Source organism: Halichoerus grypus, chromosome 8 (genome assembly GCF_964656455.1).
Source record: "Halichoerus grypus chromosome 8, mHalGry1.hap1.1, whole genome shotgun sequence".
In the NCBI taxonomy this organism is placed as follows: domain Eukaryota; kingdom Metazoa; phylum Chordata; class Mammalia; order Carnivora; family Phocidae; genus Halichoerus; species Halichoerus grypus.
In genome coordinates this window covers 5,995,658-6,022,213 of record NC_135719.1, presented here as the reverse complement: position 1 = coordinate 6,022,213, position 26,556 = coordinate 5,995,658, and the positions used below count along the sequence as shown (strand labels likewise).

The following is a 26,556-nucleotide window of genomic DNA, read 5'->3' as shown; positions in this document are numbered from 1 at the left end:
TTGATCTAGAAATCCTTTATTTACATTTTCTCTTAGAAAAAAAATATATAGATCTTCTGCCCTGTTGATTCTTTAGGTTCAGGGTCTTTATGGAAAGGTGAGAGGGGGCACAGGGCTACCCCCGCAAGGCCATCCATCGTCCATTGAGGGCTTCTGCTCATCTGGCCCTACAGCTGGGCTTCCCTGAGATCAGCCCCAGGGCCCTGGGTGACAGGCACCATGCCAGGCCTGGGGTGAGGGTTGGCATGAGGGGCAGGGGCTGGAAGGTGCTTGGACAGTCTGGTCATCAGGAACTGGATCAGCCCCATGGGCAGACTGGAGAAAACGTGGGCCAGAGACTTTGTCCCTGAGGGGAGGACACCATCGCCTCAGGCTCCAGGAATGGGGTACTGTCGTGGGCCATGGGGGCAGACACATAGAGGCATCTCACATGGGGGCCAGGTGACGGTTAAGGACCAAGGACTATTAGCTGTTTTCTGTGAACCAACTAAGCACCACTTGCTTGTTTTCTTTCACCCACTTGATGTTCGCTTTGGTCTTCTCCAGGGCTTGCTCCAGAGCCCGAGTAGCTGAGCCGAAGCCTATGTCCATATTGTTCATCTTGAATTGCTCCAGCTGCCAGGAAAATGAAGATTCTCAGCCCCAGGCTGGGTCTCTAACTCAGCCTCAAGCAGAGGGCTGTGCAGTCCTCTGACCTCCCACCCATATTAGGGCCCTTGGGAACACAGCCACAGCCTGTTCTCCAGGAAAGGAAGGGTCCGTCCTTCTCTCCCCCTGGGATAAAGTCTTTATCTAGGGCAGAGGTCAAAACTAACAACCTCGTGGTTAAATCTGGCTCCTGGATATACCTGATCTTCACTGTTTATGTTATTATGTTATGTTAATCACCATACATTACATCATTTAGTTTTTAATTGAATTGTAATCTCAGTCCAATCAAGGGAGGAGAGAGGGACAAATTAAATAAGATACCACAAGGAAGCAATCAGCCAAATTCAAAATGTGGCTATTTCTATACTACAAATAACCTCGTTGTTTCAACAAATAAATGGTATTATTAAAAAAAGAAAAAAGATGTCACAGATTAAAAGATATATTGTAGAGGTTGTAGCCAGGGCAATTAGGCAAGAAAATGAAATAAAAGGCATCCAGAAAGGAAGAAGTAAAACTATCTCCATTAGCAGATGACATGATTTTGGATACAGAATATCCTAAGGAATCTACCAAAAAAAAAAACTATTAAAACTAACGATTTCAGCAAGGTTGCAAGATGCGAGAACAATATACAGAGATCATAGTACATTTCTACGCACAACAATGAAAAATACAAAAATGAAATTAAGAAAACAGTTCCATTTACAATAGCATCAAAAAGAATAAAATACTGAGGAACAAATTTGACAAAAGACATGCAAGACTGGCATGTTGAAAACTATAAAGCATTGTTGAAAGAAATTAAGAAGACCTAAATAAAAGAAAAAAAGACCCAAATAGACCGAAATCTGTATTAATGGTTTGGAAGATTTAATATTATCCCATGGCAACCCTTCCCAAATTGATCTACAGACTCGATGCAATCCCTATCAGAATTCCAACTGCCCTTTTTTAAAAAATTTTTTACAGAAATGGACAAGCTGATCCTAAAATTCATAAAGAAATGCAAGGAACTCTGAATAGCCAAACAATCTTGAAAAAAGAACAAAGTTGGAGGGCTCACATCCCTAAACTCACTGCAGAGCTACAGTAATCAAGAGAGTGTGGTACTGACATAAGGACAGATAGATCAGTGATATACAATTGGGAGTGCAGAAATAAACCCTCACATTTACAGTCAACTGATTTTCAACAAGGGTGCCAAGACCATTCAGTGGGGGAAAGAATAGTCTTTTCAACAAATGGTGGTGAGACAACTGGATAGCCACATGCAAAAGAATGAAGTTGGACCCCTACCTTACACCATATACAAAAATTAAGCCAAAATTGATCAAAGTCTTAAATGTAAGAGCTAAAATGGTAAGATTCTTAGTAAAAAGCATGTATAAATCTTTGTGACCTTGGATTAGGCAATTGTTTCTTAGATGTGACACTAAAGCACAAGCAGTAAAGGAAAAATTAGAAAGCTGGGCTTCATCAAAAAAAAACTTCAGTGCATCAAAAGACACTATCGAGAGGGGCGCCTGGGTGGCTTAGTCGTTAAGCGTCTGCCTTCGGCTCAGGTCATGATCCCAGGGTCCTGGGATCGAGCCCCACATTGGGCTCCCTGCTCAGCGGGAAGCCTGCTTCTCCCTCTCCCACTCCCCCTGCTTGTGTTCCTTCTCTCACTGTGTCTCTCTCTGTCAAATGAATAAATAAATAAAATCTTAAAAAAAAAAAAAAAGACACTATCGAGAACATAAAAAGACAATCCACAGAATGGAAGAAAGCATTTGCAAATCAGGTATCCAATAAGGGTCTAGTATCCAGAATATATAAAGAACCCTTACAACTCAACAATAAAGAGACAAATACCCAATTAAAAAATGGGCAAAGGATTTGCATAGACATTTCTCCAAAGACGATATACGAATGGTCAATAAGCCCATGAAAAGGTGCTCAACATCATTAGTCATTAGAGAAATGCAATTCATACTACTTCACACCCACAAAATGGCTATAATTAAAAAAGAAAGAAAGAAAGAAAATAACAAGAGTCCACAAATACAGAAAGACATTGGAACCCTCCTACATTGCGGGTGGAATGTAAATTAGGTGCAGTTACTCTGGAAAACATTTTGCCAATTTCTCAAAAAGTTAAACATACAGCTACCAAACAATCCAGCAACTCCACTTCTAGGTGTATCCCCAAGAGAAACAAACACATATGTTCACTCAAAAATATGTACATGAATATTCATGACAGCATTATTCATAGAGTCAAAAAGTCGGGGCACCTGGGTGGTTCAGTCAGTTAAGTGTCTGCCTTTGGCTCAGGTCATGATCCCAGGGTCCTGGGATCGAGCCCCACATCAGGCTCCCTGATCAGCAGGGAGTCTGCTTCTTCCTCTCCCTCTGCTCCTCCCTGGCCCCGCTCGTACTCTCTCCTGCGCTCTCTCTCTCTCTCTCTCTCAAATAAATAAATACAAATCTTTAAAAAAAAAAAAGGTGGAAACAACCCAATGTCTATCAACAGATCGGTGGATAAACAAATGTGGTATAACCACACAATGGAATATTATTCAGCCATAAAAAGGAATGCTACACGTTACAACATGGATGAAACTTGAGAGCTTGATGCTAAGTGAAAGCCAGGCACAAAAGGCCTATTTTATGATTCCATTTATACGAAATATCCAGATTATATGATTCCATTTTATGAAATATCCAGAATAGCCATGTCCATAGAGACAGAAAGTAGATTAGTGGTTGCCAGGGGCTGGAGACAGAGGAATGGAGAGTGACTACCACAGTTTCTTTTGGGGGGTAACAAGAATGTTCTGGAACAAGATGGTGGTGATGGTTGTATGACCTCATAAATACATTGAAAACCACTTAACATGGTGAGTATCATGGTACGTGAATTATACCTCAATGAAAAAAAAAAGACAAATCAACCTAATACAATGAGTTAACTTTGGCTTCTGATTCAAACATACATGTCACTGCAAAAAGAATTTTAAAAGAAACCTACAGGGTTTAAATTGGCCCCGGGTAGAATATGATAGCAAGAAATTGTTCCTTTCCTTGTGTTTGCTAATGACATTGAGATTATCTGTTAAAAATTCCTTTATTTTAGATATGACTAAACCACTTACAGGTGAAATTATATAAGGGATCTCTGCTTGAATATTATCCACCCCCCCCAAAAAAAGAATCAGCAAAATGTTGACAATCGTTCAATCTGGGTAATGGGTATGTGGAGGTTCATTTATACGATTCTCTTTACTTTTTGCCTACACAAAAATTCCAAGATGAATGTTTCTGATTGACTCGTCACCTTCTAAAAAGCTTGGATGCCCAGCCTCCCCTGGAAATGAGGAAGGCCTGGCAACATGGAGCCCAAGCTCCCTTGTGAGCACACTCAGGGGGCGCTCGCTGAATGGCAGATGCCCCTTTAGACTGGGGATGGGCCTCTGGGTGCCGCCCCAGGGTCCAGGGCCGCTTACCTGCCGCAGCTCGAACTCCGTGGAGAACCGTCGCGTCACTGCCTGGATGAGGTTGGCGAAGGAGAAGGAGCCCGTGCCGAAGCTGCGAGAAGGGGGAGGGGAGAGAAGAGGCGTGAGGGGCTGAGAACTAACTAACGCTCAGTGACTGGCAGGCGACACCGTATCCTCACGGCCACGCTGCGGCTGTCATCGTGTAGAGGAGATGAAATGACATGCCCTAGGGACACGAACACTGGTCTGATTGCAGTGTCCCTGCTCCCACCTCTTCAGAGAGCCAGACTTTCCCCTGAGTGCGATGAGAGCCGGCCCACACCCCGCCTTGTCTTTGCCCCCCACCTGACTGGCCTCAAGCTGGGTCAATTTTCCAGCACTCCTCGGCAGTGCCCACAGCCCCCCAGCTTCCAGCCCTGCAGCGTCCCATGCACACAGACACACAGACCCCGCCCCCCCCAGGACACCCCAGCCTCGGTGGGCACGTCTCCTAACATGCTCCCGCAGACTCACTCGTCAAAGAGCTTCTTCCAGTTGCTCTGGACGAAGTCCCAGACCAGATTTTGCCCGACCACATTGCTGGCGATGCTGCTAAGCGTGGAGGTGACATCTTGCTTCCGGATGAGGTTAGGGTTCATGGTGTAACTCAGGTACCTGTGAGGGCAGGATGCTGACTTAGTGACCAAGGGCTCTAGTCAGAGGATTCAAGAGAGAAGCCAGGACGGCGAAGGACCCCACCCTCCCCTCCCCTCCACACCTCTCCTGCAGCCTCTTAATATGGCTTTGGCCTACTGAGGGTTGAAGCCCCTAGTCCTACCTCCCTCTGGTAGAAGGGATACTGAGTCTCCTAGGCAGGGTCACTGGCTATGCCAAGTGTCATGTGTCACATGGCCCCAGTGCCTGATAAATATCCGAGGACAGGCCATGAACGAATGATAAAGGAAGGAGAACCAGAGCCAAGAGCCCTGTACCAGGAAGGGTGGCTACGTTTGTCTTTGACATGGAGAGAGGCTCTTCTTTCCTGGGTTCCGGGAGTGGGAGCCAGGAGCGCTCATGCAAGAGCTTGAGGCATGCCCAGCTGCACGTCCGAAAGGACTCGGGTCCAGCTGCCCCGGAGCCCTTGACAGAGAGGAGAACTGAGCTTCGGTCAACTGCAGGCCAAGAAGCCACAGCACTTGAAAACCTGGGACGGAGACCCAGACCTGGGTTCAGCTCTTGGCTCCACCACTTGTTAAAGTTTCTGGACTTTGGGCAAGCTGTTTTGCTTCTCTGAGCCTCAGTGTTCTCATCTGTAAAATGGGGAACAGACCGCCCCACTGCACGAGTTTGTGGGGATCCCGTGAATGAGAGTGTGGAGGCCTGGCTGGTTCGTTCTCTCCCACGCAAGGATCCTGGTCCCCAGTGGGGAGGGACAGTTAGCCCCGTCCGGCCGTGGCCCTCACCTGTTCAGGATCCAGACCTGGGTGCTGCAGGCCAGAGCTGCACGGAGCTTGTCGGCCTCGTTCACCAGCGTGGCATTTCGGAACTGTTCCCACACGAAGTTCCACTCCTCCTCCCCACCCTGGGCAACGGCCTTGCAGTATACGATGGAGCGCAGGTTGGGGTGGATCCTGGGCAGACGAGGGTCTGATGAGGACATGGCTGTGGGCTCGAGGGAGGGATGAAGGTTGGGGGAGGAGCAGGGGACACACTCACGGGTTATTTTGGGGGTTCCTCCTCCACTTTTCGAAAAGAGTTGAGACCAGCTCCTTACACTTAGGAACCCCATAGGTGCACGCAGTGCTGATGGCGTTAATCTCGTTGTACCTGCGCGAGGGGTGACACTTGGTCAGCGTGCCCGAGCGTCACCTGGCCCAGACTCTGGCCGAGATTCCCCTGCTGATGCACAGCTCTAGGGAGGATGGCAGGGCCCGGGCTCTGTCCGGGGCTGCCGCCCACCCAGCCCGCTGGGTCCCCCTGTTTGCTTTGTGCCTTGGGCAGCCCAGGGACCTAGAGGGGTCAGCACAAGCTCCAGCCCCAATTTGAACATCTAGAATCTAAATGACCAAGGGGCGCGTGGGTGGCTCAGTCGGTTAAGCAGCCAACTCTTGGTTTTAGCTCAGGTCATGATCTCAGCGATCATGTTGGGCTCTGCACTCCATGGGGAGTCTGCTTGAGGATTCTCTCTCTCTCCCTCTCCCTCTGCCCCTCCCCAGCTCATGCACTCTTGCTCTCTCTCTCTCTCCCTCTCTCAAATAAATAACTCTTTACAATAAAATAAAAGGACCAAGCCAGTGAGGGACCTCAGTTTCAGTTTGGTCCCTTGTACAAAGAGGTCAGATGGGCCCACAGGCCATGAAGAACCTCAGGGTAGGCCTCCTACTCCCAGGAGGGGTTCTCTCCCTGCTGGCGGCCCTGGTCCAGCCAGGAGATGTCCTCAGGAGGGCACTGCAGGGCCCCGCTCTGGACTGCCCAGGTCAGGGTGTCTGGGCCGCCCGTGACCTCTGGAAATGAGCGAATGAGCAGGGCTCTGAGCTTCCCAACAGCATACTCACTGTTCCATCAGGGTCTGTGGGCGAACAGTCCAGTTGTAGGTGACTCCTTCGAAATAATCAAAGAGAGGCGTGACCTGCTTCCTCAGGTAGTTCTGGGGAAAAGAAAACAGGAAGGGCTTCGAAGGCGGGACTCACGCCTGACCTTTCTGGAGCCCGCGCAGCCCCTGACGTGGGTGGGGAGGTGTCGCGAGGGCTAACGTCACAGAAGGCAGAGAGGCTGGAGGCTCAGGCCTCGTCCGGGGCTGCAGGGCTCAAAGGGGCCGGGGCTGGCCCAGGTTTCAGCTCACGGGTCTGAGGTTCTCCCTCCTGGAAGCCCCAGTCAGTCTAACCCTCCCGGTCTCCATGTCACCACTTTTGAAGACAGCGTCGGGTCCTACCCTCCCCCCTGCCGCCCGATGCTAAGTGTCCCACGTGTGTTGTGAGGAGCTTAGAAAACACAGAGCAGCATCTGCAGAAAATAAAATCTATTCAGGAGCTTCCCCAAACTATGATTTTCAAGTTGGTGAGTTTACCCCTTCTTTTTCCTTTTCTACCTAGCCTCTCTATAATTCTGCACGCTGCTCTTTGTCCCTGACACTGGGACGTAAGCCCCGCCTTATGTCCAAGAACAAACTTCGGAGAACAAAGGAAATAGGAAGGGAAACCAGAGTGGATGAGGGGCCCGTGCAGTCAAGGAGCTGGAAGGTGGGGAGAGAGGGATGGATGGGCAGAGTGGCCGCAACATGGCTCAGAGTCAGAGGGACGGGTCTGCAGGGGACAGGGGTGAGGCGGGGGCTGGACACAGGGCAAAGGAGCAGGAGTAATGAAACCCCCAAGCTCCCACTTCCCTCCTGGCAGCAGGCAACACCCCGCCCTCCCCTGTGGGTGAGGCTGAATGAGTAGAGGCTCAGAACTGCGGTCGCCAGACACAGGGGAAGTGTTGGTGGACTGCAGAGAGGGCCAGAGGTGAAAGTTTATATCCTAAATGGAGATATCTCCAGTTTCTTCCCCCATCCCCAATCCCAGAAACTGAGCATCACCAGCTTCATTAGAGAAGATACAGGATGGCTCTCTGGTCTCAGAGGAACACACTCATGGGTACTATTTTTTTTCTTTTTTTAGTAATCTCTATACTCAACGTGAAGCTCGAACTCACGACTCCAAGATCAAGAGTCACATGGTCTTCCAACTGAGCCAACCAGGCACCCCATGGATACTAATATTTGAGGGTCCCCATGAGGAGTCACTTGTCCACCCAGTCACCCCCCAGTGAGACCTGCAGGTAACAAATGTGACCTCCTCACGGAACTTCCAGTTGCCTTTTATTGCCTCACTCTCAAATCCAAAGAGGGCAGCTCAACCTCCAACGTGAGGTCTCCAAAGGAGACCAAAACAAACAGAAGACTCAGGAAACAAGTCAATGGAAGAAAAAGAAAGCTTTGTAAAAGCCTGAGATGAATACCCTCTGAACGTTCAAGAAGATAATGCATAGGATGCTGGACCCAGGACCAGTACTTGGAAGTTTAACCGCAAGACAGAAGAAAGGCCAATGCAAGAACAGTAGGCTGGATTAACAGGGGACCCAGAAAGAGAACCGAACAGCAAGGAGGGGAAGAACATCTTAAGGAGCAATGCCAAAATGTCCAGATGGAAAGGGTAGGGGGGAGGAGAAAGACCCACACAAAGGCCCACCAGGATTGAGAGAAGAGCCCACAGGCTTCCAGAAGGGAGAGAATGGCCACATTCAAATAACCAGGAATGAGCAAGGCTCTGAGCTTCTCAACGGCAACACGAAAGGCTGGGCGTCAGTAGAGCGAGGCCTGAAATTCGCGGAGGAATAATTTCCAACCTAGAACCTTCTACACCCAGGTAAAATCTGGGTCCTGTGTCGCGGTGGGACAAAGACATTGCAGATGATGTGCCTCTACGTCCTATGAACACTTTCTCAAAAACTCCTGGAAGGGGTGCTCCCCCATGGGAGAGAGAACTCGAGGAAGAACCCCCAGGTTTGGGAAACAAGAGAGGCCACACCACGGGAAAGCCTACCAGCACCAAACTGAGCAACAGCTCGTATTGATAAAATATGACTTCCCTACATCAGGAGGATGGGGGTCCATCCAAGGTGGGCAGCTTAATGAGTTAAAAGCTCATTTACCCTAATACTCCATTTACCCTAATACCTCATTTACCCTAATACCTCATTTACCCTGATAGGAAGTTAATGTGAAAAAGTTTTAATTAAAAATGATCTCTTCAAGGGGCACCTGGGTGGCTCAGTCGGTTGAGCGTCTGACTCTTGATTTTGGCTCAGGTCATGATCTCAGGGTTGTGAGATCGAGCCCCGCGTCGGGCTCCGTGCTGGGTGTGGAAGCCTGCTTAAGATTCTCCCTCTGCCCCGTCCCACCCAACCTCACACACGCAGTTCCTTTCTTTCTGACAAAGAAAAAAAAAAAGATCTCTTCGAGTATTATCTGATGGTTGTGTAATATGCCATCAAATGGATACTGTAGTTTACTTAACCAATCCCCAACTGTTGGACATTTGAGGGCTTGGGGTTCTTTTTTTTTTTGTCTGAAACTGCTGAGTTTCCCTCTGGTCTCCCTCATGGGAGCCTCAACATACCCCACCCCAACCACCCCAACTTCAAAGCTGTTAACACCTGCAGCTCCCTCCCCGCCCTTGGGCTAGGCAGGTGTGGGCCTGCTCACTTCACAGAGGGGTTTGCTGGGGCTGAAGAGAGTGGGCCGAAGCCACCCAGCTGGTAAAAGGTGGGCCTTCCAACTCCCAGCGCCGTGGCTTCTTCTGTGCCTTCCGACAGTGCTGATTTCCCAAACAGAAACTTCGCTAGGAGTCTGTGTCCTTTCTTTGCCCTCCCCAATCTGCTCACCTCGTCGGTACCTGCTCCCTTCATCCCATAGCCCTCTCGCCACCCTGCCCAGCCTGCTCTCGGCAAAGAACCCCGTGTTGTGGCAGCCTGAAGGGTCCACCACCACTCCAGACAGTATTTCTGTGAACTCCCTGTGATGCAATTTCAGGCACTGGGTCAATGGGTCCTTGAACCCTGCCATGCCCTCTGTACCTTCATGGGGCCGTAGACCTCAGAGCGGTCGAACATGAGCTTGAAGTAGCTCAGGCTGCTCAGGGCGGCCTCCCAGGGCATGTACTCTCTCTCTCGGATCAAGAAGAGAGTGCTGTTCAGCGCCAGGGTGACAGGGACCTTTCGGGCACTGGGGACAAACAGAGAGGCTCAAGTAAGTCCAGCCCCACGGAGGGAACCCCAAACCCTTCATGGAAACTAAGGTCCAAGAGCCCCAGCCGAGGATGGCGCTGGGGGACATGGATGCTGGCTGGTACCACAAACGAGGCCAGCTCAGGCCCCGCCCTCACCCACGGCCAATCATGTATTGTCCCCATTTTACAAATAGGAAACTGAGGCTCAGAGAGGTCAAGTGACTTGCCTAAGGCCTCAGAGCTGAGATTCATAAGGACAAAAAGCCTGCGCTCTTTATTCTGCCCACCTCTTCTCTTGCTTGGCCCTCTGTGCCTTCCTCCCCCTCCCTCTCAGGCCATGTGCACACATTTGGTTCATAAATGACCGTGTCTATGGGGGACATCACTTAAATCAGCTTAGCGCCTGCTGAGAACACAGTATGTGCTCCATCTCTCCTGTCCTGGCCTTCCCGGATTTTCTGAGCACCTAGCGTGGCTGCCTGGCACCCTGTTAATCCTCAGAAAAAGCTCGGTGTTGTGTAGTACAGCATGGTTTTAGAGTGGACGGACCTGGGTCTGGCTGTCAGGGGCTGCCCCTGTGTGGCCTGAGGTAAAGTACTCAGTCTCGGATGCCTTATCTGGGGGCCCAGGGAGGACTGTGCAGAAGCCCAGGGAGCCCGCTGCCCTGTGCCCGGGACGGGAAGGCCAAGAGGAAGAGCACTGGCTCTCGTTACAGAACAGCACTTGCTAAAGCCACCAGGCCTGAGCCAGGCTGGGCCCGAGGAGGAAGGGGGCACTCACCTGGCCAGGCTGAAGGTGTCATGGATGACCTGAGCCCGGTTGATGACAGGGATGACCTAGAAGGGGCAACAGAGGGTGTGACCTCAGGCTGGTGGTGAGGGCAGGCCCGGCAGTCTGGGGCGCCATGTTGGGCCCGGGTCTGGGGCAGGGGATGGGGTGGGGCGGCAGACACCCACCGACAGGTCTGTCTGCAGCTGAGCCTGGATCTTTCTCCAGTTCTCTTCGTCATAGTTCACCAGGTAGTAGCCCGTCACGTTGAGGTTCAGCAGGACCCACTCACTAGCTGTGGTTTTGAACAGGTCATTCTGGGCTGTGGGGAGAGACCAGAGCTGGGTGGGGCTGCTCACAAGGCCACAGGCTGACGCTTGGCCTGCCTCTCTCCAGGCCTTGGCGAGAGGAGCCTCTCATGCAGCCTGGCACTGGCTGGTCCTCAAGCCTTGGGTGATGCCAAGGAGAGGGGAGGGGAAGGGGCATAGGACTGGGCTGCCAGGCCAAACTCTGCCATGGGTTGGCCGGTGACCTCAGATGGACCTCATGCCGTCTCTGCCCCTCCATGCCCACCCTGCCTCCCACAGGCTCCACGTGGCTGGGCCAGTGACCGCGGCCTGGATATCTCCATCCACACCCCCCCACACCACTCAGATTCAACTCCCCAGGCTGTTATTCCTCCTCCTCTCTGGGCTTGTAAACAGCCCCATCATGCCCCAGTCACCGAGGGGGAAGCCCAGGCCATGCCTCCCTGCCGCTCAACCCCCCAGTGCCCCCACTTCCAGCCCTTCTCCTGGCAGCCAGACGAGGTCCTTCCATAGAGGTGGTCCTCACCCACTTCCCACCTGCCCGGGCTCCTCCTGGCCTGGGGACACAGCCGCTGTGTCCTGCAGCCTGCAGGGACCTCAGGAGCCAGCCTCACTTTGAGGGCACACGTCTGCCCTACCACAGTCCCTACGTTCTCTCCTACCTCTGTGCCTTGCCCTTGCTATTTCCTCTGCCGCCATGAGCCTGGCTAAGTCCTTCCCTTCCTCTAGGACGCCGCTCCCCTCCTCCAGGACGCCTTCCCTCACCTCCCCACAAAGCTAAATCTTTCTTATTCCTGGCTCCCTGCCCTGTGCCCCAGCAGCCCAGAGGCTGGACATGCCTCTGTTAAAGCACTCAACACAGCTCTGGGAAGTTCTAGCTGCTTATCTTCCTTCTCTTCATCTGCGGTTCTGGCCTAGGCCAAGGAGGAATTGCCTTAAGCTTGGTTTCCTCGGTACCTGGCAGAGCAGGGCTGTTCATACTTTGTGCCAGGCGCTGTTTTAAACATTGCCTATACATTCTCTTCTTGAGTCCCCACACAAACTCAATGGCGTAGATACCGTTCTCAGCCCCATTTTATAGACGAGGAAATGGAGACCAGAGAGGGATGGTAACTGGCCCTGGGTCACCCAGTTGGGCAACAGCAGAGGAGAGCTTAGAACCAAAACAGTCGGCTCCATTGGTTGAATGAAATGACGAAGGAAGCCACCACCGAGGCCTGCCGTGGCCCCCAGAACGTGGGCCGGGAGCTGGGAGTCTGGGCTGGGCCTGCCGTCCACTAGGGCAGGGCCGGATTACCCTGTGCATTTCCTGGAAGCCAGTAGTCTCCCTGCTGCGTGCCATTTCTGATGGAAGTGATGGGCACGATCCACAGGTAGCTGCAACAAGAGCCCCCCAGACCCGGTGGTGAGAGACCGCAGCTCCTGGACACGGCCAAGGAAGAGCAACCACGGGGCGCCCCGTGGTCAAGGGGCGCCACGGCCACTGCCCCTCCGAGCCCCTCCTAGGACGCCTGCCTCAGTGGCCCCGTCTGCTCACTTGAACTCTGAGGGGCGGGTGACGACGGACTCGGGGTCAAGGAGGAAGTGCTGCTGGGAGATGGTGCCCGTGGCAGTGTTCACGGTGATGACCGGGAAGCCCATCTGCAGGATCCAGCGGTCCATGATGTTGCGCACGGTGTCTGGCAGCTTGATGGCTTGATTGTCGTCGACGACCTGGGGCACAGCAACGCGGTGCGGCCGTCAGCGGAGCGCCCCCTCCCGCTGCGCCCACCCGCCGCAGCCTCGGCAGACCCCCAGCCTCGCTGTGGAAGTGCCACCTCGTGGGGAGGCAGGAGCGGGGCTCCCAGCCCCAGGGCTGGGCGAGCTGAGAACTTCCAGGCGTTTGGTGCACTGCACATCAGCTAAGCAAATCTATGAGGGCCCCCCGCTTCTGTGGCCCAACGTGAGGTGAGTATGTGGGGGGGCAGCCAGCATGAACAACCCTGGAGGAGGAGAGGGCAGAGGAGCAGAGAGGGTGCAGAGCGAGGGAGAGGGTGAGAGCGTGGGTGGTCTGGGGACGGGCTTAGGGTGCTCTCTATTGTCTTCTTAGGTTTTTTCCCTCTGTTTTCACGCATATGCATTGCTTTTGTAATAACGGCAAGAAGCCAACAACATCTGTTAATAAGTGAGAAAATAAAGACAGAAAGAGGAAGAAGAGCCTCAGAAGGCCAGAAGCTGAGCAGGGAGGGGAGCCGGGAGCTGCTGCAGAGAGAGGGCGCTCAGGGACAGAGGGAGTGGGAGGGAGGGGTGGAGCTGGAGGGGCACCAGGCATGGAGGAGGGCTCAGCTTTGCAGGAGAGGAAGGAGTGGGAGACTGAGGCAGGCTAGGAAGACAGTGAATGTGGAGGGCAGGGACCGAGGTAGTGAGGTGCCCCCGGTCAGCAGGTTGTGGGAGGTCCGGGGAGGGGGGGAATTGGGGAGGGGGGGCCGACCAGGCTCCTGGCAGATAGAAGTTGGGCCTGAGACCAGCCAGGAGGGCGCTGGAGCCCAGCTGTGACTCCCTGCCGAGGCCCTGGGTCTCCCCTCCCTGCTGGACTGGGCTCGGGACTCTGGAGGGGTCAGTCAGGCTGCTGTAAAGGAGGGCAAATGATGGGAAGATGGGAGTGTGTAGACTCCAGCCCTAGGAGAGGCAGGGAGGGGAGAGGGGAGGCGGGGTGGTCAGAGGGTCTGTCCCACAGACCGGGCTGCGTGGGGTCTAAGAGGACAGGAATGCAAGGCAGGACTGGGCGAGAAGGTCAAAGTCAGTGCTGTGGAGGCCGGAGTGTGCAGAGTCATGCCTGGGAGTGGCGGCCAGGAGTGCTGAGTAGGTGGAATGACCGGCTCCAGAGTCCCAGGCAGAGGAGGGTTTAGGAACCGTGCAGGCTGGTTGATGAGGGTGCTCCTCGGCTCCCATCATGCAGCTCACTGCAGCGGGGGGCAAGCTGCCCACCCGAGCTCCTGACCCACGGTCTCATAACACCTCCTTCGAGGAGCTCTCATGGCACCCATTTTACAGGTGAGCAACCAAGGCTTCAGAGGACCTGCCTGGGCTGGTAAGCAGTGGGGCTGGACACATTCTCCCACACGTGCTGCACCCCCCGCTGGCCCCGGGGACTTACAGCATCTCAGGACCCCCACCAAATGGCTGCAGGTGGCTGGCTGTTACTGACCTTCTGCAGGTGGTCCCACAGGTCCAGGTAGATGGTGTTTTTGTAGGCAAAGGTGTGGAGGTAGGACTGGAAAGACAGGCCACAGTGAGGGCAAAGCTGGTGCTCCCCCGCCTCTCCCACGGAACCCCTGCGGTAGGCAGGGTTTTGGGGACACAGGCCCCCCATGGCTGGCCCAGGGTACTCACCGCCACGCCCTTCTTGAACAGATTCTCCGTCAGGAAGCTGGAGAGCATCCTGAGGACCGAAGCTCCCTGGGGAAGGGGAGAGGGGGTCTCAGAGAGCGATGCTGAGCCCACAGGACCAGGCCAGAGCCCTGGCTGGGGCGGGGGCGAGTTGGGGGCCTCCATGGACCGAGTCCCCACTCCACCTGCCTGCCCCCCACTGCCTCAGTACCTTGCTGTAGGAGATGGAGTCGAACACCTCGCTGATCTGGGCCGGCGTGTTGACCTCATCGGCAGGCGAGGACAGCGGGTGGGAGGAGGCCAGCGCATCTATGGCCATCACCCTGTACACGTCGTTCAGCACCATGAGGTCTTTCTGCAAATCGCCAGTGGCCATCAGGAGACCAGCCTGGCAGTGGGGTGGGACCGCCGACCCCGCACCCAGGGGCCCCCAGGCAGCTGGCTCACCAGATTCCAGGTGGGCTCTGCATGGTCGGCGCCCAGGTACTCCACGTAGGAGGCAAAGCCCTCGTTCAGCCACAGGTCATTCCACCATTCCAAGGTCACCAGGTTCCCAAACCACTGTTGGAGAGGGAAGGTCAGCCCAGCTAGCCACTCTGGCCTTGTGGTCACTCACAGTACCCAGAACGCCCCTTCCCCGAGCGTCCCCACGTGCCAGGCGCCGGTCAGCACTTCACCAGCGTCGCCGTGACTCCCCTCCACTATCCTGCCTGCTGGGAGCCTCCTCCCTTTGCAGCGGCCTAGGGCAGAGCCAGGGCTTGTGCCCTCTCCTCCCAGAGCCCCCTACTCACTTCTCGGTGTGCCCTGGGATGGGGCGGCTACCTGGTGGGCCAGCTCATGAGCAATCACGGTGGCCACCCGCTCCTGGTTGCTGCTGGAGGAGGACTGCGGGTCGAAGAGCAGAGAGTTCTCCCGGTAGGTCACCAGCCCCCAGTTCTCCATGGCGCCAGCGTTGAAGTCAGGTAAGGCGATCTGGTCTGGGGGGGCAAGGCCATTGGCAGGATGGCCTCTGAGTAGGGAGCCCCATCCTCTGCCCCCACCGCAGGGCCCCTCACTCACCAGATTTGTTGAGTGGGTAGGGTGTGTCATAATGTGCGGAAAAGAAGTCTAGGATGGGGCCTGTCACATTCAGGGCATAATTTCCATGGCCCTGGTTGATCCCACTAGGCCGAGCCCAGATCCGGATCTGCAAAGAGGATGGAGGTAGGTCAGAGGCCCTCCTTGGTCCCGGTGCAGATGGGCAGGGCCCCAGGGGCCAGCAGGCTAGTGAGGGCACCAACTAGGTTAAACTGAGAAGCATGAGCAGCAGAGAAGGCTGGGGGCGGGGGGGGGTTGTCTCTGAGGGTATTTGAGTCCTAGGGAGGAGCCTTTAGGAATAATAGTAGTCATGGCCACTGTCTGCCTGGCACCCAGGCATTGGGAACGCCCTTCATGAGGACAGACCCATTTTTCAAATGCAGAGACTGAGGGTCAGAACTTAAGACACTTGTCCAAGATCCCTCAGAGCTGGGATTCGAACACTGGTCTAACAGCTCAGGGGCTGAAGATGGGAATGAATTAAAACAAGAATATCCCTCGGGCCAGGGCCAATCCTGGGGAAGGACGGGTGGGCCCGGCTTCTTACCAGGACGCCATTGGGCGATCTCGTCTGCACATGGTTGAACTCGCTAACGATGTAGGCCAGCAGGTAAGTGGACATTACAGGCGTGGTTTCAAACTCGGTGACATTCCAGGTGGGCTCTCCCGAAAGAGGGACGCTGGGGCCTGGGCACGGAGCAGTCAAACATGTAGAGATGTCTCCTCTGCCCCGCATCGGATCCTAGCCCCGGGCCGCCTCCTTCCTAGGGTTGCGTGGCCCCAGGACGGACGCACTCACCTTTGGGCAGCATGTTGGACAGGGCCACGAGGTTGTCGGGGTGGATGAGGGTGATGTTAAACGTGGCCTTCATGGCTGGCTCGTCGAAGCACGGGAAGGATTTCCGGGCATGTGTGGCCTGCATTTGCGTTGTGGCCAGCACCCTGCCCGAACCAGGACATTAGAGCACACGCCGGCGGAATGCCTGCACCCCGTCAGGGTGGGCAGGGTGGGGGGTTTCAGGGTGTTGCCGGGAATGCAGGAGAAGGGCTGCATGAAAGGCTGGTCCAGCCTCATCCCTGCCCTCCCCACCTCCCCCAGGCAGCCTCTGGGGCCTGACAGGCAACTCCTTCGGGAGTCAGGGTCAAAGTCCCAGCAGGCTCTACCCCTGTATTAGCCGGGAGACCTTGGGCAAGTTTCTCTCCCCTGAGCCCCAGTTTTCCTATCTATCCAAGAGGCTTTACCACTAGCCCCTGACTCCCTCATGTGGGGTACGGAAGCCCCCAGGAGAGGGCTGCTTTCTAGGCAGATGCTCCCCTAGCACCTGTGGATGGAGTCAGGGGCCAGCGAGAGGCTCCAGGAGGTTCAAAGGCTTGCAATCCAAGCTCTTTCTTGGCCCCCAGGATCCAGCTCTGCCTCAGCATCTAGGACCTGCCCCCACCCAACAGACAGACCCCGCGGCAACTTACTTTTTGACGCCGTTCTCTATATACTCGCTGCGGTAGAAGCCCGCCAGGTCGTCAGCCAGCTCCCCCTGGAACTTGCTGTCCATCTCATACTGGCCATTGACCTGCAATGGCTCCCGGAGGTGCACCACCAGGTACTCGGTGAGCTCCACCAGCTCGGTCGTGTCGATGGCGGGGGCCCGCGTGCCCCCCACGCCCCGCAGGGCCACCCTTTGCCCCTGGGTGTTGGTGTAGTTGAGCTTATTGCTGTGGATGATGATGACGTTGGTGGACTCACGGCACGTGAAGCGAACGGTGCTGCTGCCTTCGAAGGTGTATAGACCCTCACTGTTGGGGGTGAGGTAGGGCCGCAGCGTCACGTTGTAGGAGCTGGGAATCAGAGTCTTGGGGAGGCGGTAACGGTTCCATGGTTTGCTTTGGTCCAAGGTGGTGGCCGTGGTGGTGGCTGCGGTGGCCGTGGTGGTGGCTGCGGTGGCCGTGGGCTTCGTGGGGTCCGCCGTGGAGCTCCCGGTGTTCTTGTTCTTCTCCTGGGCATACACCACGGACAGAGCGATGATGCTGCACATGGCTGCCACGCCCAGGATGATGACCAGGATGCCCACAGTCTTGGAAATGTAGAAGCCCTTGGCCATGGTGAGGGCAGAGGGGGAGCAGGGGGCGGTGCAGGACGGCGAGGAGCAAGGCAGCCTCGGGCCAGACTTATATCCCTGAGCGGGTGGGGGAGGAGACCCACAGCCTACAGCCTGGGCAAAAATTAACCAGGGCTCACACAGGCAAAGGTCAGTGGGCTGGGCAGGGGAACTCTCCGCTCAGGCTCCGGAGAGGAGGAGATCCAGACACAGTGAGCCGGGGTGCCTGCTGGGGAGCAAACAGCATCTGGTTATAGGCTGCAGGAAGAGGGAGCAGTGGGGCTGGGTGGCACTGATCTGCCTGCGTGCTGGGACAGTGGGGACAGAAGCAGGAGGACTGAGGTTAGAGTCAGGGAAGGACTTCCCAGGAGCAAGAAGAGGTGGGAGATGCAGAGGAGAGAGTCAGTTTCTGGCTTGGGTCACCCCTGTGGCTGGATCCCGGCAGGACACCCAGGGCAATCCAAGCCCTGGGGACAGGGTCCCAGCCTCCCTTGCGTTCTTCTAGAGCAGGGAGTTCTTCCAGATTCCCCCTCTTAACCCCTTCTTGCCAAAAATTTCTATCTCAACTATCAGCATACTGAGGAGAAAGAAAGAAGATGTTCTGCCCTTTTTTTTTTTTAAGAGAGGAGGCTGGTGGAGGCTTAACCTCTCCCAGCTGTGACCTTGGGCAGGTAACTCTACCTTGCTGAGAGCTCTCACCTCATAAATAGATAATAGTATTCATCTCTCAGCTTTGTTGCACAGATTGAACAAGAGAACATATTAAACACCACATAGTAGAACCTAACCATCATTATTCGCTTCTTCCTTACTCAGAGCTCAGCCATGGCCTCTTTTCCTAGCCTTAGTAGAAATGAAGATATTTATCATACTTAATAAAATGATGTTCATTATCACTCTTCCTATTAAGCAGCCCAGTGTCTCAGACCTTGACACCTCCTGACCCTTACTTCCATGTCCAATTCTGCCCCCATCCCCAGATCTCACCATGTCCTTGGTCAAAGCCACTCTCCCTGTTTATGCAGACACCAGTATCGCCCCAGGGACTCGCCACTTCCGCTCAGGCCCCCTCAAACCTGTTTGCCACAAGAATTGGATCACTTTTCATCACGGCTTCAAACCTTCCTGGGGCACCTGGCTGGCTCAGTCAGTGGAACATGCCACTCTTGATCTCAGGAACATGAGTTCAAGCCTCATGTTGGGGGTAGAGATGACTTAAAAATAAAATCTCAAAAAAACAAAAAAACAAAACCTTCCTTTTGCTCATAAAATCCAGACTAAATCTTCCAAAGGGACCTACAAGTTCAGATGCCATCAGCCTGCGCACCTCCCAGCCTCATTTTCACCACATTCCCTTCTGTCCAGCCACTCTGGTCTTCAGCCAGCCCCTCTGCCACAGGCCCTTTGCACATGCTGTTCCCGCTGACTGGATCCTCTTCTCCCAATTCTTTCCCTAGTTATTTCCTATTCATCCTTCCAGTCTTTCTCAGAGAAGCCCTGCCTGGCCAGGTCAAGTCTCTGTTAGTTCCATTAGTACCACAAACCTCTCCGTCGAAGCCCTGTAACTCAGTACAGTTTTCCGTTTGATCCCTGTGGTGAAGACTTGAGTCCTGTCTGTCTCTCCCAACAACTTCAGTCCCCATGAAAGCAGGCCCTTGGCTACTTCCACTCATCAGCCCCTGGCATGGTGCTTGGCACGCAGCAGGTGCTCAATACATACTTGTTGAGTGAACGCACTCATGCATGAATCGATTCAGGAGTCACTGCTTTTTTTTTTTTGGTTTTGACTTTTTATTGTTATGTTAATCACCATACATTACATCATTAGTTTTTGATGTAGTGTTCCATGATTCATTGTTTCAGGAGTCACTGCTTATTGAAGTCTTTCTTTTTTTTTTTTTTTTTTAATATTAATAGATTTTATTTTTAGAGCAGTTTTAGGTTTGCAGAAATATTGAGCAGCAAGTACAGGGAATTCCCATACACCTCTTCCCACCCTTGGCCACATACAGTTTCCCCTCTTTTAACATCTTGCATTTAGTGTGGTATATTTATTAAAATTGATGAGCCGGTATTGATTCATTATTATTAACCAAGGTTCATAGTTTACATTAGGATTCATTCTTTGTGTTATACATGCTATGGGTTTTGACCAATGTATAATGATGTGTATCCACCATTAAGGTACCATACAGTTTCTGTACCCTAAGAATTCCCTGTGTTCCACCTAATCATTCCTTTTTCCCTTCCCCCAAACCCTTGGCAGCCACTCATCCTTTTTTTTTTAAAGATTTTATTTGACAGCGAGAGACATAGATTTTTTTTTTTAAGATTTTATCGTCTTTTTTTTAAATTGTGATAAAATATACATAACATGAAATTTACTCTTTTAACCATTTTTAAGTGTATAATTCAGTAGCATTAAGTACATTCACAGTGTTGTATAGCCATCATCACTGTTTCTAAAACTTTTTCATCAACCCAAACAGAAATTCTATACTCATTAAACAATAACCCCCAAACCCCACCCTACCTCAGCGCCTGGTAATTACTGAAGTCTTTCTAGCCCATTTCCACCTCTGTCCCTACCCCCACTCTGGCCCTGGGAGAACTGCCTGCCCCTTCTCGGAACCTTCCTCCAACCATGGCAGACAAGCAGTGTTCTTGTTCAGGCCAAATGTATCTCAGGGCTCACCTGTGCTGGCTCCAGCAGCTTGTCAGCTCCTTAAGAACCTTATTCATCTTCCACTGCCCGCCCTAGCTCGAGTCTGCCTTCCCCTGAGCCCGTGTGAACGCTTGGGAGGTGAATGCACACATGCACTGAATGGACACGTAGATGAATTCATTCACGCGTAACCGCAAGAATGAATGACTGCCACCTGTCATCGGGCCGGCGGAGGTGAGAGGCTGAGAGCGGGGTCTTCGGGGGGATCCCTAGTGCTCATCTTTCAGACTGAGGGTGTTCTGAGCCCTTGGCCTTCCTTTCCTTCTCTCTAGAGACCTGCCTACGGGGCCCTGGGCTGGCGGGTGTGCACTTCCCACCGTGGTGGCCAGGACCCACCCTCCTCATGCCTGGGCTGAGGGCCAAGGGCACTAATAGGAAGCCAAGTGCCCAAGAGAAGGCTCCAGCTTGGGCATGGTGACACAGGGCACAGTGGCTCCCAAGGGTGATGTGGCATGTGTTCCCAGTCTATCACTGGGGCCAGGGTTGACCTAAGGAGGCCATCTGTACAGCAACCCTACTGTAGGCTGGCCCCCAGTGCCCTGTGTCCCCCTAAACCAAGTTTCAATCCGTCCCTGCCTGAACCTGCAGCCCCCCACCTCTGAAGCAGAAAGACCCACAAGCCCACTTGGCCTAATCCCGTCTCCAAACAAAGAAAGAGGCCCTGCCTGGCCCACTGTGGTCTCTTCCTGTTTGTTTTGGACACGGACCACAGGCCCAGCTGGCTGGAATCTTTACTCTTTTGGAAAGGGCCTCTAGTTTTCAAAGTTGGCGCAGCAGGCAGCTTATTGCCCTGTAATAAGGGGTCCCTGCTCTGGGCACCAGGCCAGCTCAGGCTGGGGGGCACAGAGAGGGGCATGCTCCGCAGCTTCCCCCCTGCCAGGGCCCAAGCCTGGCCATCTTCACACCGCTCTGGGTAGTGGTGGCAGTCCCCAGCCTCAGCACACACCTCAGCAGAAGGATCTTCCTTTCCTGCTCAAGCTCGGTCTCCAGCTCCTCACTGCCTGCAGAATGAAACCTCGGTCTTGAGTCTGAGGACCTTCTGTGAACTTGACCATCTGGCCTCTCCTCTTTCCAATGCCTACTGTGGCTCCAGGCTCAGCCATGTCCCCAAACCTGCTGGTGCCTTTACTCATCCTGTTTCTGCTACTAGGAATGCCTTTCCTCTCCCTCCTGTCAAACTCCTACTCATCCTTCAAAACCCAGCTCAAATGTCACGGCCTTCTTCTCTCCCCTCTGTGCTTCCCTGGCCTCTGTTCCACGTTTCTATCACAGCATTTAGGAATAGACCATCTGTGTGTTCAAAAGCCGGCCACTAGACCCGAGCACCTTAAAGGAAGACCCTAATTTTATAAGCCCCTCCATTACCAGCACAGGGCAGGAGCCCAGTAAATACTGGCTAAACGAATGATCATGTACACAATCCTTGCCATGGCTTTTAGGTCAGGCATGATCCAGCCCTCCGAGATTCTCTGGTCTCATCTCAAGCTTTCTTCCCCTGTCACCCTCTGGACTCTGCCCACAAGCCTCTTTCTGTTCCTCAAGCCCACCATGTTCTCCCCCTTCTAGCCACGTACCGCAACCCCCTCCCCACCAGCAACAAGCTGCTCCTTGGGTCTGGAAAGCTTCTGTGTTTCTCTCACCCATCATCCTGGAGGCTCACTTCAGGGATGCCGTCCCAGGACAGCCCTCCCAGCACCCCCAAGCCTCTCAGCACCATGGGGACAGTATCCCCTACACCAGGAAACACCTAGTACAGAGCGGGCAGATAACACCTGCTTGTGGAATGGATGCGTCAATAAGAAAATGAGCCAGGGTTAAAGACGGGACTCGCCCTGGTTCAGACACTTGATCCTGGGGGCGGATTTCCCTCCCATACCTCATATTCCTTCTTGGGCTCCTGGATCATAGACACAAATCTCCTTTGTGACTTTTGCCATATCTGTGATCCTCTTGTATATTATTCACTTAATAGTTTTCTTTTTTTTAAAGATTTTATTTATTTGAGAGAGAGAGAGAGAGTGTGCACACGAGTGGGGGGAGAAGCAGAGGGGGAGGGAGAGGGAGGGGGAAAGAATCTCAAGCAGACTCCAGCTGAGCATGGAGCCTGACACGGGGCCCAGTCTCATGACCCTGAGATTATGACCTAAGTCGAAATCAAGAGTTGGATGCTTAACTGACTGAGCCATGCAGGCACCCCAATATTTTTCTTTAAATCAGTCCACTATTTACTCTCCTTCAGAGCAATAATTACCGGGAACTCATGGTTAGATGTGTTAAGTTATAATTTCTCCTGTATACATTTTAATTAATGATTATTGATTTAAAAACTATTCATCAAGGTAGCCTCTAAAATCATCTTGTATCACTGCACTCACTTTGGAAATCATTGCTGCACCCTGTCTGGTTCTGGGGCTGGGGTCCCCTGTGAGCTGTCTTTGGAGTGGGACCTTTCTGCAGGTGAGCAAAATGTGTGCGTTCCTTTTACTGTTAATCTCTTGATGAGGGAGAAGCTGAGTACCTCCAACCCCTTCTCAATCAAAGCTTCCTTTCTATGGGTTTATATATTTCTGCCTGTCTTTGTTTTGGTCTAGTGAACAAAAGTTCTTCTCAATTAAAAAAAAAATAAGGTTGACCAACTTGGAGAATATTTAAGGCACACATGTAGGAGACCTCAACTGAACGAGAAAAGGCACCTTCGTCTCCGATGTGGGGGGCACAGATTGCCTTCTATTCCAACATGGAATAGGCCAGGAGCCTGGGAGGGGGTGTGGTGGGGAGAGCCTGGGACCTGCAGTCTGGTGCAATCCAGGCTCCCCCACAGACCGCTGGGTAAGCTGCTACTTAACGCTCACTCAGTTGCCCCCTGTCACCTGCAAGGCTGGGCAGGCTGGGTTCTAAGGGACAACCTGCAGCCCATCTGTCTGTCCTGAAGAAACAGCGAGAGGGAGGTGGGGACGAGGCTAGGGCCCCAGCAGAGGACACACTCTGGCCCCTCAAGCCCCTGGCCTACTCCCAAGCTTCTGAGGCCTCCATCCACAGCTGTGTGAGGCTGGGTGTGGGCCAGCCCCCAGGGTGCTTCCTCTGGGAGCATCAGACATTGTCCGTCCTGTGAGAACCTCAGAAGGACCTGATAGGAAGTTAGCTCCTGCTGTGGATTTCTAACCCAATGTAGCGCACTCAGGAGGGAAGGAGCGGAGAGGCCCTGGTGGGCTCGGGGGTGGTACACCAGCCATGGAGGGACCATTCTGGGCTGTGGAGCTTGCCTGGCTGCTCCCACCTGTGTAACTGAGCATCTACTATGGGTCCCACCAGGGTAATCACCACCGGTGGGCTGGCTGTTGAGGAAACCGAAGCAGAGAGAGATGAAGTGACTTGCCCGAGGTCACACAGCTAGTTACCGGCAGCTTTTCCAGCCTTAACTACACACGCACCCTCCCAATCTCAGAAAACGGTTCTCCCACCCCACCCTACATTTTCTCCTGGGCCCTGGAGGAGACAAGCACTTTTTAGCATAACAACATGATAGCAAGTTACAAAGGCCGATCTGGGCAGGATGAAAGGTCTGATCATCTTTTAGGGGGACTGTGTGTCCCTTCTGAATTTTTATTTTTATTTATTTATTTTTTGAGAGAGAGAGCATGCGCGTGTGCGGGGGGGGGAAGGGCAGAGAGAGAGGGAGAGAGAGAATCCCAAGCAGGCTGCACACTCAGCACGCAGCTGACACGGGGCTGGATCTCAGGGCCCTGAGATCATGACCTGAGCTGAAACCAAGAGTCAGATGCTTAACTGACTGAGACACCCAGGCACCCCCCCTTCTGAATTTTATAGGCACATTAAGGGTCATGGAGCTGAAGCGGCTGTTGCAGGGAATGGCCCAGAGACTGAAGATCTGATGGAGGCCAGCTTGGGGGCTCCGCCAATGGGCTGTGGGCTCCATGCCTCCAGACCAGGACCGGAAGCTGGGGGTGGTTCTAGGAAGTGGAACTTCTTGGCAGGAGGGCCGCGGTGGGGGCTCCTACCAGACACAGGCCTGTGGAGGACCCTGACCTTACTTCCATGGGTGCAAAGGCCCCCTGTGGGGCCTTTGATGACAGATACCTAGGGGGGCCCAGGCAGGTGATGATGGCTGTCAGTGGGGATAAAGGCACCAAGGGGTCCCGGTGTGAGCAGCTGACCCACCGTCCCTGCCATCCCTCTCAGACTGTCCGGCAGCACCCAGCAAGGGGTTCTGGACCTTCCACCAGAGTCACAAGCCCAGGAACTATACCCAATTCCAATCCCCCGGCCCCTTCCAATGTGGGGACCCCCACGATCTCCTCAGAAGCCTTAGCAATAAAACTTCAGGCAGAGGGGCTGAAGGACCTGACTTAGGGATGTGGGAGTGATAAGGAGCTGGCCCCAGAGGCTGGGGGGGGGGGTGGGAACCCAGGGTGGGGGCTGGGCTGCCTCACACAGTTGGGCCTGCCCCCCATCTGTGAAACGGAAGCAGCTTCGCCTTCTTTCAGGAATGGTCTAGACTCCAAGGCCCCACAGGGAAGCGGGCTAGGAGGCCACAAGATCACAGCGGGATCTCTGCCAAAAGAATTCCTCGCACTTGTGGTGGTGGGCCCTGGGGAAGGGGCCGCAGATACCCGCTCCTGCGCAAAGGAGCAGCCCAAGAAGCTGGCCAAGGAGGTGGTCAAGGCGAGGGGGTCAGGCAGGAACAGACGGGAGCAGGAGAAACTCAAGGAGCTAAGAACGAAGCCCCCGGGCAGGGGCCCCCTGGCCACAGGTGGAATGAAGAAATCTGGCCCCAGTAAGCCCTTCCTGTGCCTGGAGCGGTGGAGACGCTTCATTCCATTCCTGCGGAAACATCTGGGGTCCCTGCCACAACATCTGTTGCCACCCAAATCTAGAACCTAGTGTTGTCTTGGAACCTGTTGTACATTTAGGAATAAACTTCTGTAAGAAGAAGAGGAGGAGGAGGAGGGGCCGGAGAAAAGAACAGAAAAGAAAAAGTTTTCGCTCTCCCCGAAGCCCAGTGTACCTGTCCGAGAAGGGGGCGTCGGCAGCAGATGTGGGGTCCTCTGCTCACGCTTGCGTCCCGGTCCCTCGCTCGCTCCGGCTGCCGCCCCGCAGCCCCTCCGCAGCCCCTCCAGCACGCTCCACTCGCCTGCGGCCGCAGACGCCCTCCACCCCGCGGGCTGGGAGCCTCCTCCCTGACGACGCCGTCGCCGAGTCCGGCGGCCACCGACAACTGCCCCACCAGGGCCTGACTCCTCCTTTCCCCGTCTTTTTAAAGGGAAGTAACCTGACCCCACCACCTCCGGGTTAACCCCTTTCAGGCCACCCGCCCGCAGCTCCGCGGGGACCCGTCCCGCGCCCGCCCCCCCGCAGCCTCCCCGGAGCCCCCCGCGGGTGGGGAGCCGCTCCGCCGCCAGCCGGGCTGCGCCCCCTGGAAGCGCCCTTGGGTTCCGGGTGCCCTGCGCCCCCCACCCCGAGCGCCCCGCCCCTCCACATCTGGACAGCACGTGCCGCTGAGGGAGGGGCGCAGAGCCTCGCCCTTGGAGTTGCGGGTGGGGGGCGAGCTCTGGGCGAGTTACTCACCCAGAAAGACACCTAGCAACGCCTGGAGATGAATGTTCCAGATAACTGAATCATGCCAGGACACAAGTTAACTTTGGTAATACCTTCATCATCAAGAAGGCAGAGAACCGCAGGACTTAGGGGAAAAAAAAAAAAAATTAAAAATTAAAAAAATAAAAATAGAAAGACCAGAGCCAGGAGTATGCATGCGCTTCTCGTCCGGAGTCCAGGCGCCGTGCAGCCAGGAGCAAGGCACTCTTCTTCTAGGGGCATCTTTCTGCTGGGCAGTACCAGATGATCTCCCTATTCCTTTCCTCTGGCTGTTCTAACAAGTTAACACAAACTTAAAACAGTGCACATTTATTACCTTACAGTTTCGTTAGTCAAATCCAAAATGGGTCTCTCTAGGCTAAACTCAAGGGTGTCCACAGGGCCTCCTTCTGGAGGTTCTATGGAGCATCCATTTCTTTGCCTTTTCCAACTTCCAGAGACTGCCCACATTCCTTGGTGTGTGGCTGCCACCATTTTTCAAAGCTGGCAATGGCCCCTTCTTTCTGACATTGTGTCAATCCAACACTAGCCGTTCTTCCGCCTCCTGCTTCTACTTCTAAAATCCTTGAGATTACATTGTCCAACAAGATAATCTCCCTATTTTAAGATCAGCTGATTAGCCATTTCAGTTCCATCCGCAACTTTAATTCCTCTTTGCCACATAGCGTAACATAGTCACAGATTCTGGGGATTAAGAAGAGGACATCTTTGGGGCGCCTGGGT

General features: G+C 53.8%; 1 protein-coding gene across 2 annotated transcripts; it reads right to left on the bottom strand.

Annotated features, from left to right (window-relative positions):
• ANPEP (alanyl aminopeptidase, membrane) lies at nt 1-25,521 on the bottom strand. 2 transcript variants are annotated; one of them, XM_036069918.2, is made up of 21 exons: nt 25,244-25,521; nt 16,867-17,721; nt 16,199-16,341; nt 15,947-16,086; nt 15,382-15,508; nt 15,145-15,299; nt 14,770-14,883; nt 14,534-14,677; nt 14,326-14,391; nt 14,141-14,206; nt 12,491-12,666; nt 12,251-12,330; nt 10,834-10,967; nt 10,658-10,713; nt 9,726-9,873; nt 6,668-6,759; nt 5,829-5,939; nt 5,576-5,743; nt 4,647-4,787; nt 4,143-4,224; nt 1-615 (listed from the first exon to the last, which is right to left on the bottom strand). In XM_036069918.2, the coding sequence occupies exons 2-21, from the start codon at nt 17,493-17,495 to the stop codon at nt 466-468; spliced, it is 2,922 nt and encodes a 973-aa protein (XP_035925811.1). In that variant the 5' UTR covers nt 17,496-17,721; nt 25,244-25,521; the 3' UTR covers nt 1-465. The 2 variants fall into 2 exon arrangements, with proteins under 2 accessions (XP_035925811.1, XP_035925812.1); XM_036069919.2 differs by having other exon boundaries at nt 16,867-17,718; nt 25,244-25,497.
• Nucleotides 25,522-26,556: the final 1,035 nt, after the last annotated feature.

Bases quoted from the DNA above. Each gene is read 5' to 3' on its own strand.
- ANPEP (XM_036069918.2), bottom strand. From the start codon at position 17,495: ATGGCCAAGGGCTTCTACATTTCCAAGACTGTGGGCATCCTGGTCATC. The intron at 14,392-14,533 runs GTACTGAGGCAG...CCCCTTCCCCAG, and splicing joins ACTCCATCTCCTACAGCAAG to GGAGCTTCGGTCCTCAGGAT. The intron at 12,667-14,140 runs GTCAGTAACAGC...GCTGTGCCCCAG, and splicing joins TGTGGGACCACCTGCAGAAG to GTCGTCGACGACAATCAAGC.